Source organism: Orbicella franksi, chromosome 12 (genome assembly GCF_964199315.1).
Source record: "Orbicella franksi chromosome 12, jaOrbFran1.1, whole genome shotgun sequence".
NCBI lineage: Eukaryota > Metazoa > Cnidaria > Anthozoa > Scleractinia > Merulinidae > Orbicella > Orbicella franksi.
In genome coordinates, this window is record NC_138156.1 from 21,548,762 (window position 1) to 21,563,633 (window position 14,872).

The window sequence follows — 14,872 nt, forward strand, 5'->3', positions numbered from 1 at the left end:
GCGGAAATTTATGTACAGTTGAACTGTTTCGAACTCTCTCTCACGGAGTTCGAAATAGCCCATAGTAAATGACTGCAGGGAAAAATCAAGGGAAATGGTTTGGGGATAGAAAAAACGGGGAATTTTGAAATAACTGAATTCAAGTTAGTGGGGTCGAATTTGCTTAATTTGGATGGACGAGAATTATTTTACTATTTCACTTAAGTTTCTTTGGCACGCTTCTCTGCTGAAACTAAAGCTGACATATAAGCTTTTGGTTCGAAATTAGGAGAGGAGCTGGTTGTCAAGGAAACACTTATTATTCCGCAAAAATTAATCGTGAAAACCTGTCATCTTATAAATTAACAACGGGCAAACAGTTAAAACTTGTGATAAGAAGACATGTTCGCGACTTCCCACTTATTAAACTTCAGTAACAATATGTATTTATGAGCAAGGGATGACAATGTTTTAGTTTGTTTGTTTATTTTTGGCTACAGGTAGTTTAAAATATGATTAATATCGCGGGGTTTTTTGGTCTTTCAGAGCCGGGGCCTCATTGCTAGTCATTGCTAGTGGCCATAAACTCATTGCTAGTGGCCATAAATCGTCAGTGATCCTATGAACCCGCTATTTTTTCCGTGTCTTCCGTTTTCGAACAAACAGTTTTCATCATTTTCTCCACTCCCCCTGCTCGAATCTGTATTCTTTGCATGCGTTAATCACTGAGGTCCACTCAGTAACGGCCCTTACAGTCGAGAGAAATCCAGTTATCGACAAAAGTCCCCTCAGGTTTTCGATTGGCATACTATTCCATCGATTACATTGACACAATCAGTTCTACAAATTTCGAGTTACATTTCAGAAAATAATATCCGCCTAGTTAAACTAGGTTTTTCTTTCCCATCACCTGCCGGTTGGTTTGACATATTTTGCTCTGATAAATTCAAGACATGCTTCATTGAATCGTGTTCGATTTCCGGTCACAGTTTTTACGCGTTCAACCGCTGGTGATCGAGCCTGCGATTCAGCTTGCAGCTGGAATAACGCGTAACGGACGAGAAAAAAACAACATTTCGAGTAACAAAAAATACAAAGTAACAAGAAAAGAGACGAAATTAGTGCAAGCAGTAAGTAAATAACTTTTTAAAAAACAGCGGCCGATGGAAAAGTTAGGCCAACGCGACCAGAACGAAATGGTAAATTATTAGTTGAAACCAGGAGCCATGTTATGGCTCCTGTTGAAACATGTTGTGAATATCAATATCATTCTGACACACTATTAGATCCTATTACGTTACTCGCGTATTTCCTTTATTATTAAAGCACGTAGCAGCAAGTTATTTGGCTTTTGGCCAAAAGAGAAATTTTCAAAACAGTCAAAGCCATACGACAACTGAGAGAAACTATAAAAATCAAAGCAAAACAAACGCTTGGAGGACAAAATAAACTTGTAGGATATTCGCTGAAATTGCGTGTAAAAATGTTAAGCCGTGCGTTCTTACATTTCGCCGTTGAACTATATAAAAGAGGTCGACATCTGAAACTCATGATGCAATTAAAGTAATGGATTTGCGTCAACGAAAGCGTGTTTTCGCATCAAATTCTGTCAAACGTAATCTTCACGTGATCTAACAAAGTGAGAAAACGCGAGAAACTGGTACCGAGGAAACTTTAAAACCCTTACCTGGATTTAGTTACTTACAATTTAAACCGCGCGGCCGAGATCCGAAGAATGCAGCACTTACCGTATGTATGTATCGCATTCAACAAACATCTGATATTTCAGATTAAAACTCAGGTTGTACAATAGTGCTAACGCGTTCAAAATTTCTTCCTCAGAGGAATTCAAACACGTCAGCGCTGGCATCCAAGATGTTTCAAGCGATTAATGACGAGGACGTCGACGCGTTGAAGGAAATTCTGACGGCGGAAAGCATAGAACTTGACAACATCAGAACGGTAAATACGAACATTTTTGTGTGTGTTACGGTGTTCGTTCTCATCTGGAAAGAAGCACATCGCACACCAAAAAGGCATTTACCCATTTTGTTTTCGCATTTGGCACGCTGAGTTTCGCGAAAACGTCTTGCTTGTCCTCCGTGCTTGACCTTCTACGGGAGGTAAATCATTACTTTTATTAAACTTCCAAGGCAAAAACATAAGGGAGTTATTGCACATCAATGCTTGCTTGTACTTTGAAAATGAGAAAATTCCCACCCGGTAAACAAAATGGGTGTGCAAGAGGAAATTATTAAAAAAATTTTCTTTGAAACGTTTTCGTCATTTTACATTTTTTGAAGTTTGAATCATTGGTATGACATGTTTTCGTGTTACAAAATACCCGCGGTACATTAAGTTTCAAAAACTCTCTCTCCTGTATGGCATATATTAGTCCAGGACGCCAAAAACATATTTTTAGCCTTACAAATGTTGGAAACTGTTATTCATTATGTGACAAAGCGTTATTGTAGTAGTTTGACATATGACTAGTAAAGTTTATTTGCCAAGTATGGTTTTTCGCCTACGAAGAAAATTCTTGTCGGTTGTTTTAGGTTAACGAGCTACGAAATTTTTTGTCTTAGTTGGGTCTAATATTGTTTTTCTCTTCTAATCATTATGTCCAAGCAAAATTTTAGAGCTTTTTTTTACCAATATGTAGTGTTCCGGCGGTTTCCTTTCACCTTTATTGAAGTCAGTAATTTGTTTACTTTCCGACCTTTAACGCCAATTTTTTCGTTTACCGAAAAAAAATATTATTTTAAATCGGCCACAACCGAAGATTTGAAGAAAAAATTTCATGAATACTTTCCGCGAAGAAAACTTAAGTGTTCCGTTTTTTGATGTCCTACCTTCGCAGTTAAAACACAAAATGTCTATTTTCTCCTTAATTAATTTAACTCAGTAAGCATGGATGGTTAGTTTTAATTTTCCATTTTCGCAAGTTTTTTCCTATAATATTGAACTTCTATTACCGTTAACGTGTTTGAAAATACTACAGTTTAACCAGTTAACATTGATTAGGCACTTTCACAAAAGAGAATTCAAAAGCTCGTTGTCTTCCTTTACGAGTGGGTTATTAAAACAAGTCTTGTGACAACAAAGATCGTCCGCTCGAGTTTCTCATAAAAGTTTAATCTTCTTTCCTTCGACTTAAGTGCTATGCATCTCATTGTTTTTATGTGAAGTAGTTCGGAAAATTTAAGTGAATTTTAAAAGACGTCGTAGTAATTTACTTCTTCATCATTTGTAATTTCCTCTAGCTAATTTTAATTTATTTCAGTGTTTACAACTGTGTTTTACAATAATTCGTTTCATATCCAGTTAGTGATAATGTCTTGATTCTTATTCATTTTCTGACAACTGTGGGCAAAAAAACAAACTTCTTAGCTGAAGCTGTCGCAATTTTCATCACACACATCATAAATGACTTGTTAACGGTTGTTCTTCAATAAGTTATTAACAACTACATGAGCTATAAAACGTTAATTTTGAATACTGATGTAGTGTGATCGACAAATTATATTCAGGCCTACAGTGAACACCGAACGACTCTTCAGTTTAGTCGAAGCTCAAACACTAATTCTCTCTACCGACTACCTTACATTTCTTTTAATACCAGCTATAAGAATTTCAAAAGATTGTCCTCCAGTTTATGATTTCCTATGTTCTCATTATCTGCTACTTGACAATGTGTTGAAGACGTAAGAGGAAAATCCACTTTGATCAGTCTTTAGGATTAAAGAGTTCGGCTTTCATGTAAAACGGTTGTTAACAAAGGCTGAACTGATATTTGTTCTGATTGTTTGGACTATAGGCGTTTGATAATATCGTTTTGCAATGTAGTGTTTTTTTGAAGTCAGTGGTTCCAAGCACACCTGGTTTGCGTAAGATTCCCCGCTAAGGATAGAAATTCTCGAAATTCTATCCGTAACCTTATTTTTAACCTTTTGTTCCTGAGAAAAAAAATCGATGTCATTTAAGGTTTGCCGGATTAAAAACGTATTGAATGAAGCGAACACCTCCGGGCATTTTACAGGAATGTTTTTAATGCGTTAATAATTAGTCCAATTAGGTTTACGGCATCCTGTTTTTTAAATTTCTTTTTCAAATTAAGTTTTAGTTAGTTCTTGCAAGAAAAACAGTCAACTAGAACACGACCCGCGAATAAACTTTTTACCATACTGAAGTTATTGCTGAAGTTGGGTTGCTTGGTGCCCTTCTAACTAAATTACATTTTGCAAACCACGGCAGTTAAACTGCGGTCCCAAGATGGATTTTGATTAACGGCACGCCAAGCCAAGCATAAAACATTCAAAAGCGCAAAATACAAAACAAAGCCGAAGGTTAACTTTTGCCCATGCTGATTCTAGAAATACTTTGTATCGAACAGGTGGAAAGTGTATGGTTTCGAAGTAATTTAATCTACTTTTGTCTCGCTAGTTGTGCAATGCAGGTAAAGTAGGCACGGCCTATGTGTAAAAGTCTTGAAGACGTGCTAAAGTTTGCCCACAAAGTTGCGTGTTAATTGCAAGATTGTTGATCTGATTAGAAATGTAGAACTTTCGTTACTTTGTTGTTTGACGCATTTCACACACCGGGTTATGTTGGATATAATTACCGGTCTCTCACTTGTATTCGACAATTTTTTTGTTGTGGCTTTACAGAACATAGTTCTACCTGTTCGTTATAATTTTTCTTTTTCCCCTTCCTTCTAGATTTAGTTTTCCTAGAATTAAATATGTCAACTTTGCTAGGGAACTGTTTTGTGTCGCACATCCTCCGATTCATCAAAACTCTCTCCTTGTAGCAAGTGCTGCGCGCGATACCCAGAAACATGTTTTAAAGCTGCAACGAACTCTCTAAGCGTCATCACAAGTGGTGTTTTTACAATCTGACGTGTCATGTAGCCTGCGAATTTAGCTTCTTATCTCAGCTGACTTGGCCTTTCGCGGAATGCCAAACCAGCGTTGTTTGATAAGAGGTGATTGTAAAGGTAGGGCGCAGTCGCCTTCAACAACTGAACGCCACAACAAAATTTATTTCAAAGGACGAAGTTCTCGGCACATTGCCAAGACCCTCGACCAGAAGAAGAAGCTAAGAGCGGGACCTTTTAAAAATTCAGCACCGCCTTTTGCACAAAGGTTTCCGTTAAACAGGCGCCGAATTAATGAATTAATATTGCATAAGCCCTTCAGCGATTTAAATTCCCCGTTATTATTATTTTTTTTTTCTCAAGGCAAAAATAGGTCAGTAATTGAAGGCGGGTGTTATTAGAAGTTCATATACATTACGCGGCTGGCAGCGGATCATTTAGCCTTGAGAGACGAGCTCTTGAAATTAAAAGCCTGAGTCCGCCTGGAGAGCAACTATTAGTTTTGTTATTCTACAATCAGGCTAAAATCGTTGAAAAGTCGTTAACTTTATTTCACTTTTCATTGGCCCTCGCATAGAAGCTGTACCATAACACCGGTTACAATTAAACTGAGCCATTTATTTTGAAATTTAAATCGTTTTCCTTAAAATCTATAGTCAAAACCTTGCCATTAATACTGAATGGTTTGAAAACCTAAAGACGATGAGACGAGTCCGAAAAAATACTCATTTATAAGTTACTCAAAAACGTTCTCATAAATTTGCCCCATGCTTTGTCCTAAGCTGGTGTTTTCCATGTGGTATGGAGACAAAACATTTTCCGTCCAAAGTCCATTTTAGTTCTCACAAAGCCAGTAGCTCCAAGGCATTTATTCCAAGAGACTATGGGTCTCTTGTTTGTTCCTGCTGAGTAAAAACCTTTTTAAGTAAAACTTGGACATCTGTTGTTATGACATGCCAGAATTTTATTACCCCGGCGTCAGATTTGCTTAGACATATTAAAAGTTTCAGATACGCTCTTTCTTCATGTAACAATATATTTTATAAGATTATCGAGGCTTAAATGTGCGAAATTTTAAGAATATTTTAAGAATAAACCCGAGGCTAAGAATTTAAAAAGAATATAATTTTGTGTGGTGAAAATTTAAAAATACACTACAATTTTATGTCTTTAACTAAATAGTATAAAATTCTTTCTTTCTCTGAACGGCAAAGCTCGCCAAAAAACAATTACAAAATAAAACAGAATATAAAAAACAGAAGTAGCGTTATGTTCAATGCTAATGATAATTCTGCAAAAAGTTACGTTTGTCATACCAGGCTTTAATTTAGAATATTCGTAAGACTATTTTCGGCCTGAAATCGGCAGAAAAGTAAGGATATTTCGCCTGGGCCGGAAAAATAATATTCTTATAAGGAAAAAAAGAGTGTACGCGAAATTAGCAGCCGAGTTGGAAAAGACAGTTAAATTCAAAACATTTTATAGAGTCTGGTACTTCCTAATGCATCTGTGGCTTTTTTTACGTTTCTATTTGTAGCAAGATTTTTATTTATGCAAAAGATAATCGTTTTGTTTTCATTTTCAACAGGGAAAAGGGGATTTTGCACTTCATCTAGCAACCCGCGTAGGAAACGCAGAAATAGTGAAACTTCTCGTGGAAAATGGAGCTGATGTCGACATTCAAAATGTAAGTTATTCCCACGAAAGAGAAAGCAGCAACAGCCGTACGTGAACAGGTCCTGCCTCTTATTCAAACGTCTTTTATTTTTCGAAAAGAAAACGACTGTACAGAGGCGAAAAGGCGTGTCTCATTTTTATGGTCTCTCGAGTTCACACTCGTTCTATTGCGAAGCTCCACACCGGGAAGGCCTCAATGCACTACACGCTCGCACTTCCCACCAAAATGTCCGCCTCGATGCACTGCACGCTTGCACTTCCCGCCAAAATGTCCGCCTCTCAAATTTTCGAAATCTTCCACTTTCAAGCCGAAAGTGAAGACAGTCGCTGCGTAGAGAATTTCAAAATTGTTAGACACCTAGCTTATCGCGGCGGTTCGTAATTTGGTTACATAAACTTTTATTTTGGCTTCGAACTCTTGACAAACTTTGAGCCAAAGAAAAGCGGTAGTCGCGTTAAATTTTTGCGTTTGAGCGCTGTAAATTACGACGCGCTAGTGAAAGAGGTTGTGGATATCCAGTTAGGCTACTCTTATAGTTAAACACGTGTTTACTGTTGACTTATTTGGACGAGGTTTTAATGATTATTGTGTGGTATGCGGTTCTGGATCGAGAGGTCTGGGCTCGCCTGGGCCTGGCCTTTATCTTGTGTTTTTGAGAAAGGTACTTTAATTTTCACAGTGCCTATCTGCACCTGAACAGATCTAGAATGTTCAGAGGCTCTTCTTTAATAGACTAGGATCCTATAGCCATTCAGTACTACAATAGGGGGGGGGGGGGTAGCTTTATACTTTCACATTTCTAAAGCCGAGTTAAACTCAGAGAATCAGAGGAGTGGATAAGTTGCACGTTCGATAGCTCGCCCTTTTGTCTTCATTGACTAACAAGTGTCTAAAACGCCTTCAACACTACGCCGGAGAAATGAGAAAACTCAGCTTTAATATTTCTATGGTTATATTAGCCCTACCCTCCACACTAAGCCGTTTCGAAAACAGAGCTTTTCGAATACACTCTTCAAACCGGAGGAATTTGAAAACGCCGGCTTTTCGTTTTCGTGTGGACGGAAAACATTTTGAAAACGGAGTTTTTCGAAAACGGCGGCGTCACGTTAATCATATGATTTCCCTGACCGAGGTTTACTCAAACACAAATCCAAAATGACCGGTCATTGTTGCGTTTTTAAATTCCTCCGCCGTAGTTTGGACGGAAAACATTTAATGCGTTTTCAGAGTGAAGCATCCGTCTTCAAATTTCTCCGGCATAGTGCGGAACGAGCATAAAACAACAGAAAACAAGGTGATTATGAGAGGAAGTCAAAACTAATCAAGCATTTGTTTTTCAGAATGACTACCAGACTCCTCTTCATATCGCCGTAACAAGCGAAGATAAAACACTAGTTGATTATTTCGTCAGCTGTAACGCTAAATCTGACATCCCGAATAATGTAAGTTTCTACTTCTTCATATGAGTAATTCTACTTCTGCAGAGTAATGAGTTTCTAAAACGGTTTAAAATCAGTTTTCGGGGAATCAGGTTCTAAATGGAAATGGTTTGCCAAGACAGTATTCACTACAGTAGCAAGACCGTCCCTAGAAGAAGACGCCATTTTTGAAATCGGATAACGCCGGGAACGTCTTAAGGTCATTCCACTGAAATAGAACCTGCACTGAGATTTTTGTGAAACTTTGCCTATTGATTGTATATATTATAGGAACTTAAATTTTGAAATGAAAATGAGGGGTCCCCATGCTCGTTTAGGAGCAACAGCACCTTGTTTATACCCAATAAATCCTTATAACAGCACCATGATTGTAGTCACGATTGCTTACTAAATTCACGTTTCCGACAATTGTTTTTTGTTCTACGCTGAGAATTGGTCCATATTTATTTTACACAGAGAAATGTATTACTCAATTCAAATCAACAGAAAAAAATGATAGGTCACCATACTCGTTTGCGAGAAAATGACGATTTACCTCTATGGCGAGGTCCAGCCGTGAAGAAAAAGTCGACATTTTTTAATGCGCGCGCGCTAATCACTCGTGAAATTGTGCGCAGTAGGGATGCGCAATGCAATACTGGGGAATGACCTTAAACAGTAACTCTGGTCTCCACCCATGGCTAAAATAGTTCCCAGGTTCTCTCGTACTTAGACGCCGAGCAACTTAACAACCCAAACGGCCTGGGTCCAAGAAGCCAGAAAAATTGATCTTTGTTCTGTCTTGAACGTTGGAACTTCTTTTCAATTCTATAAATTTAAAGCACTAATGACTGTTCAGTTCACTTTTCCTCTTCAGGAAGGAATAACTGCTGCTCAACTGGCGTCAAGTCTGGAAAATTCAGCAATAAGTGAAGCCCTTCCCATGAAAGTGAATAAACCATTCCAACCACCCGCGGTAAGTGTAACTTTTCTAACGTAGCAACATGATTGGCCAGCTAAAAAGCTGCGCCCTTCCTACCGCCAATCAGAGTGGACATGTTATCTTTTGAGCCAATCAAGTCATGAGCTGTCATCATGATTGACCTGTGCGGAGAGAATTTACAAGCTTAAAAATTGTGGTGATCGTGCATTATGCAAGTAAAAATTAATAGTTAACACTCTTGTCTTTCTACTTCAGGATGTAACCAAGGGACTGCTTACAGCGATCAAAACTGGAGACGCGGATACCGTAAGAGGACTTCTTGATTCCGGTTATTTGGATGAGCATGTCTTGGAAACAACATTGGTGAGTTTTATTTTGTACCCTGGCAGGCGTCTCTTAGTTTTGAACGTCCGATTGGCCGGTAACCTTTTATACTCCTGGGTGGAGAGAGGCCCTTGAAAGCTAGAACCGAAACCACAACATCCGGAGTAGGTAAAGTCTTCATGCGAGCCAAGTGGCCCATCAGGCCGGAGCTTATCCCGATTTCCGTAGCATGAAGCGACTAGGAGTATTTCTCCCCCCCCCCAGCATTAAGTTCGCCGGTACCCATTTATACACCTGGGTGCAGAGAGGCACTGTGAGAGTAAAGTGTCTTGCCCAAGAACACAACACAATGTCCCCGGCCAGGGCTCGAACCCGGAGCGCTCGATCCGGAGACGAGCGCACTAACCATGAGGCCACCGCACCTCCCACTACTACATCCGGAGTACCGCGCAGTAATTATCATGCAACCGCGCCTCCTACGTAATGTCGTCAAAGCGCCACACAACACACAAGCTGAGATACAAATAGTCCGCCGCCGCGACTTCAACATTGTCGCATGTACACTAGCTAATTTAAGATGATTTCCGCAAACATTCGAGCAATAGTGGTAAACATAAAGTTACCAAAAAAACCTCATAGCATGGTAATGTTTTGAATAAAGGTAAGTAGAACGTATCGAGGACTTAAGCTCTCAAGCTGACCCCGCGAGAGAAAATTGAACTTGAAATTATTCATTCATATTTCCATTGAAACGGACATTTTGCGTTAGTTGAAAAACACAATAACGCACGCATTTTAAAGCATTCTTACGAAGTTTGACATTAACTTTTTCGAGAATGCTTGAGACTTAAATCGCGGGGTCACTTAGAGAAATGAATTACGGTGAGATGTTTGAAATAGTATCCAAAACGTTACCGTGCTATGAGTAGATTTTTAGTAAATAATTTTTGCACTTATTGCTCGAACTTTGAGCGGAATCCGTCTTAATAAGGCGCACCTGAGCAATCAAATTCCTTGTGATCAGTTACCTGGTCCAATCAGACCGTTTCTGCGACCAATCAGCTGCAGATTGCTTGTTTAATGTCTTACTAGTGACGCCAGCGCGTGTTTTGAAACTCAAATGAATTACGAGGATTGATTCTAGAAGCAAGTGTGTGCCCTGCCTCTCCACTTCATAATTAAAATTACTTTATTTTTCCAACTTTGTTGCAGGAAAATGGTGAAACACTCCTTCATCTTGCTGTTAAATTAAGAAACGTCGAAATATCCAAAATGCTGGTACAAGGAGGAGCTAAAACTGAAACGAAAAACGTAAGTTCATTTATTTATTTGTTTGTGTTTGGGTGTTGCAGTATCGTTTTCTTCAAGTTTTTAGTGCATTTTTTTGTGCTCTGCTTCCTAATTTGTGAACGTGGGTAATTTTGTTTCCATCATGTTGTAAAATGAAATCATTTCTGAACCTTCACGAAGATAGATGTCTATTTAACTATTTTGCAGGATGATGGTGACACCGTTCTTCATATAGCGGCTGAGAATGGAGACATTACTGTGGCAAGATTCCTGCAAAGTGTAAAGGCTAGACCCAATGTTGTCAATAACGTACGGTTTGTTAGCATCTTTGTAATTTAAAAAAGGTTGTTTAAGAACTAATTTACCAAGGTTTCAATTTTCACGTTTAGAAAAATTGTCTGAATTAAAGGTCGGAAGTAACTATGTTTGAGGTGATCTGTAAATCCCTAATAAAACTCGCGAACTTCAATCTAACCAATCAAAAATGTGTTGTTTCATTGCCTAATCAGGTGCAAAACCAAATCGCGAATTTTTTATTCCCGCGCTTTCAGCAGTTGCAAGATTTTCGATCTCTGATTGGATCATTACGGATTTGAATGTGTTGTGATTGGCTAGATGGGATTACGTTAGTGTTGCTCTGTGACTTTCATTGGATAACCGCTGTACTTCATTTTTCACCTCTGCTTTGCAATCATAATTGAAAGTGCATGTGAAAGTCTGACTGCCTTTTAGTGACAGATGATTATAACATGCATCTTGTTATATATCAGACAACCTCTTACATTTTCAATGTGGTTGTTTTGTTATCTTACAATTCCAGCAAATCAGGTGTACCTTAGAAGTCTCTTTAGCATTATATATATACTGTTTGATGTTTTGCTTTGCGTTTTTCAGGATGGAGACACGCCCTTGCACGTGGCTTGCCGGAAGAGACACGTGAGCCTTGCGGAACTGCTGCTGGGGAAATTCAACGCCAACATCAACATAAGAAACAAGGTATGTAAGTTTTCAAGGGTGTATCATCAAAGAAATGACGAGTTTTCGATACTTTTAAGGGTGCCAAAGACTGGCTGAACATCTTCCGAACTTTTCCGAAGACTTCCAAGGTCGTAGAATATCGTTGAAGCACTCATCACCCGACGGTTAGCTACGATGTAATGTACGTTTGAATTTTCGTAGATTACCGCAAATTTTCGAAAGTTGCGAGATTTCAAAACCATTGAACCTTTCCAAAGATGCTATTAAATACCGATCTTCGATTTACTTCCAAGTTCTGCGTGACGCAGCTTGTAACGCAAGCTTTTAACGTAGGCAGTTAAATGGGTGTATGTTGTTTCGTTTTTGGCAAACAAAATTTCTCGGCATGTTTAATTTGTGACTTTTTACGGCATTAAGCTAGATGAAGACAAAATTGAATGTGATCGAGGCTTGTCAGAAAATGTTGATTATACCATACAGATGAAGGCTTTGAATATATAAGTTTGACAAACGAAACCCGTCAAAACTCAAAGGTACATTTCCAAAGAGATATCCATTCTAAAATCACTTTTCTTTCGGAGTTTGTAGTTCAAAGACTAATGTGGTTTGATTTTTCTCTCGTCAGAATGGCGACACGCCGTTGTTTGTTGCCGTGCGAGTGAACTGTACACAAGTGATAAAAGACTTGCTGAATTCGTCACAGGCAGATCAGGATGTTAGGACTGGAAGAACGGTACGCGGCTCATTTTCAATTCCCTTTTAAATTAATTTAAATTCGCAATTAAAGAAATTGGCGAGATTTTACGCACCTCATGATCGTATTTAGTCTGGTTTTCAGCTGCCCTGTCGGGTCGCTTTTCTTTTTCGAGAAAACGGCTGAGATTGACGCGAGATCATATTTTGAAGTTTGTTTTAACTTCTCCAAGTATTTTCTACTTTACTGAGTAACAGTCGAACGGCTTTTTCTTACAGGAAAATGGAGACACGTTAATACATATCGCCACTCAAAACAAGGACCCAGACCTGGCCAAGCTACTGGTGCAGTGGGGAGCTCCGCCGGACGAACAGAACGTAAGATAACAGATATTTCGCAACTAGAAAAAATACTACCCGATATTGCTATGGTCCTATTAGAGGCTGCTCTGTTGGCTAGAAAAATCAAGGCCTAAAAAAATTCTCATAAAAACAAAAAAAAAAGCCTTCCAAGGTCCGTTGAATGATAAAGCGTAGTGAGACATTTCTTGACCAATCCTGCGTAAGAGGGAATAATTACAGATTACAACTATCTGATGATCCTGATTAGCTTAGAAATCAGAGCGACTCTCAATAAGTCTTCTACATCGGTAACAAATTCTGTTTTTCGTTGTGTGGTTTTTAGGACGAAGGAAGAACCCCACTGCATGTAGCAGCACGTAAAGGCGATGAAGAAATGGTGAAATATCTGCATACGCTGAAAGTGAATCCAAACACGCCCGACAACGTAAGATATAAATTACAAAGTTTTTTAAATTATTTTTTTCATCGAGTGCATCCTAAAGGATACCCTGGATGCTAAAAATAGTAGCGTTTTGTCCTGAAGACCCTAAGAGAGACCAGAATCCTTGATTTAAACCTTTTGGCGAGAACGGGAGCATCCCCGATCTTTTCCCCCTTCGGGGGAGGGGGGGGGGTTCCGATGTTGTTGGTGTGGTTAGTTTTATTCTTGTCCAGTTTACCATAGCCACCAAGGAATCTATTAAATCATAATATATATTTTTTCTTTTTAGAATGACATGACGCCTCTTCATTTAGCCGCCAGCGCTGGATATCACAACATCGTGGCATTTTTTCTGGATAAATTTAAAGTGGACGTTCTTTCCAGAGGCAGGGTAAAATATATCTTTGACCATCATGTGCTTCACGATGATTCGTCAGGAAAAAGATGGTGATATATATTCTGCGCAAGTGAAGTTGCTGGTTATCAAAAGAAACAAAATTAATAATAATGAAATGTTGCTTGAAATCAGTTAAATTCAGCAATTGCTGTATCATGCCAGTTATGGTTATAACAAACTGACTAGCAGATTTTACTTCTAAGCATGTTTGTTAAATTAGGGCTGCCCAACAGTACTGGATATTCTGCTACTTTTTAAGATTTTTGCCCTCGATGTATCAAAATTTCAAAACGCTTGCGCGATATTTCACTTATATATCTTGGCAGTACTGCAAAACTACGGTCAAAGCAAACGGGCATGATGAAGGCGACGGTTAGGCGTGCAGTGGGCGGTTACGCTCTTATCAAACATGTGCGCTAATGCAAAGAAATCGTTGCTGACACATTAGCATACGACTTTATGCAGAGAAGCTATCATACTAGAAAGAGCTTGTGAAACTTAGTAATTGGTAAATTTGGCTCTTTGGGTGTAATATTCAAGGAGAGATTGGATTCCAAAAGCAGCGAAATTTCTAAGTCGCAAAGCGCTAATGAGTTCATACACTCCTTGTAAAATTTGAGTTTTTAAACCCGCGTCGCACAACAAGTATTCAATACATTGGGCTCAGATTCCTAGGGACAATTAATTGTGCTATGTTCGTTCAATATTCAGAACTGATATTTTTGTATCGATTTGTGGCTTGATCAAAACCTAAATTGCGTATGCTAATGAGCAAAGATCGTAAACAAAAGATTCCACTTTAGGTAACGAATGTAGCGTTCGTGTGTGGCTAGGACCACTAAATATTGTTCACTTTGGAGACTGTATGGTGTCGGTGCACAGGACAAGGATTTTGTTAGCGAAGGTTCCGCTGCATAATAAACAATTATTGGATGAGGTTTTTGTGATATCCAGAGTAATCGAGGTCGAGGTAGGGGTTATCAACCGAAGCCAAAGGTTGAGGCTGAAAACCGTTACCGAGACCTTGATTATTATGAATATCACTAAAACTGCAGCTAATAGTTGTTTTATTATACATTGAACGAAAAAAAAAATATGGAAGTCATGTTTTTGCTTCGTAACTGGCGGCAAGCAACACAAAGCGCGCGAACTTGACACGATTATCGTTAGGAATCATGCACCGCGGTCATACGTGACATGATTACCCGTGACCTTGAGTGTCCTTGACACGATTATTGTATAATCTGCAGTTAGATGACGTCACAGGCGCTGATTTCGAAAATTCACTTTACGCTTTCGGCCAATCAGAAAAGAGATAGTGAGTTCAATGTATAATAATTCTCCATATTTTTATTTCAGGATGGTAGTACCCTTCTTCACCAGACGTGCTCGGCCGGTCAGCTAGAAGCCTCTAATGCTCTGATAAAGAAAGGCGTTCTCATACACATGCCTAACAAGGTAACGCTGCATCTCACTTCTTGGAAGAGTTCTAAAAGAATTCTACTCGTGTGT

The 14,872-nt window shown here is 38.8% G+C and overlaps 1 protein-coding gene across 4 annotated transcripts in view; it reads left to right on the forward strand.

Moving 5' to 3' along the window:
- Positions 1-14,872, forward strand: part of LOC145464337 (uncharacterized) — a 44,650-nt gene that overhangs the window by 6,354 nt on the left and 23,424 nt on the right. For 3 of the 4 annotated variants that reach the window (XM_081448184.1, XM_081448187.1, XM_081448185.1), the window contains 13 exons: positions 1,822-1,941; positions 6,444-6,542; positions 7,874-7,975; positions 8,829-8,927; positions 9,150-9,257; positions 10,431-10,529; positions 10,716-10,817; positions 11,403-11,504; positions 12,112-12,219; positions 12,459-12,557; positions 12,865-12,966; positions 13,253-13,354; positions 14,720-14,818. In XM_081448184.1, the coding sequence (XP_081304310.1) occupies positions 1,822-1,941; positions 6,444-6,542; positions 7,874-7,975; positions 8,829-8,927; positions 9,150-9,257; positions 10,431-10,529; positions 10,716-10,817; positions 11,403-11,504; positions 12,112-12,219; positions 12,459-12,557; positions 12,865-12,966; positions 13,253-13,354; positions 14,720-14,818 (1,341 nt within the window). Of the gene's footprint in view, positions 1-421; positions 1,733-1,821; positions 1,942-6,443; positions 6,543-7,873; positions 7,976-8,828; positions 8,928-9,149; positions 9,258-10,430; positions 10,530-10,715; positions 10,818-11,402; positions 11,505-12,111; positions 12,220-12,458; positions 12,558-12,864; positions 12,967-13,252; positions 13,355-14,719; positions 14,819-14,872 lie in introns of those variants that run through there. The other variant, XM_081448186.1, reaches the window with a different exon arrangement.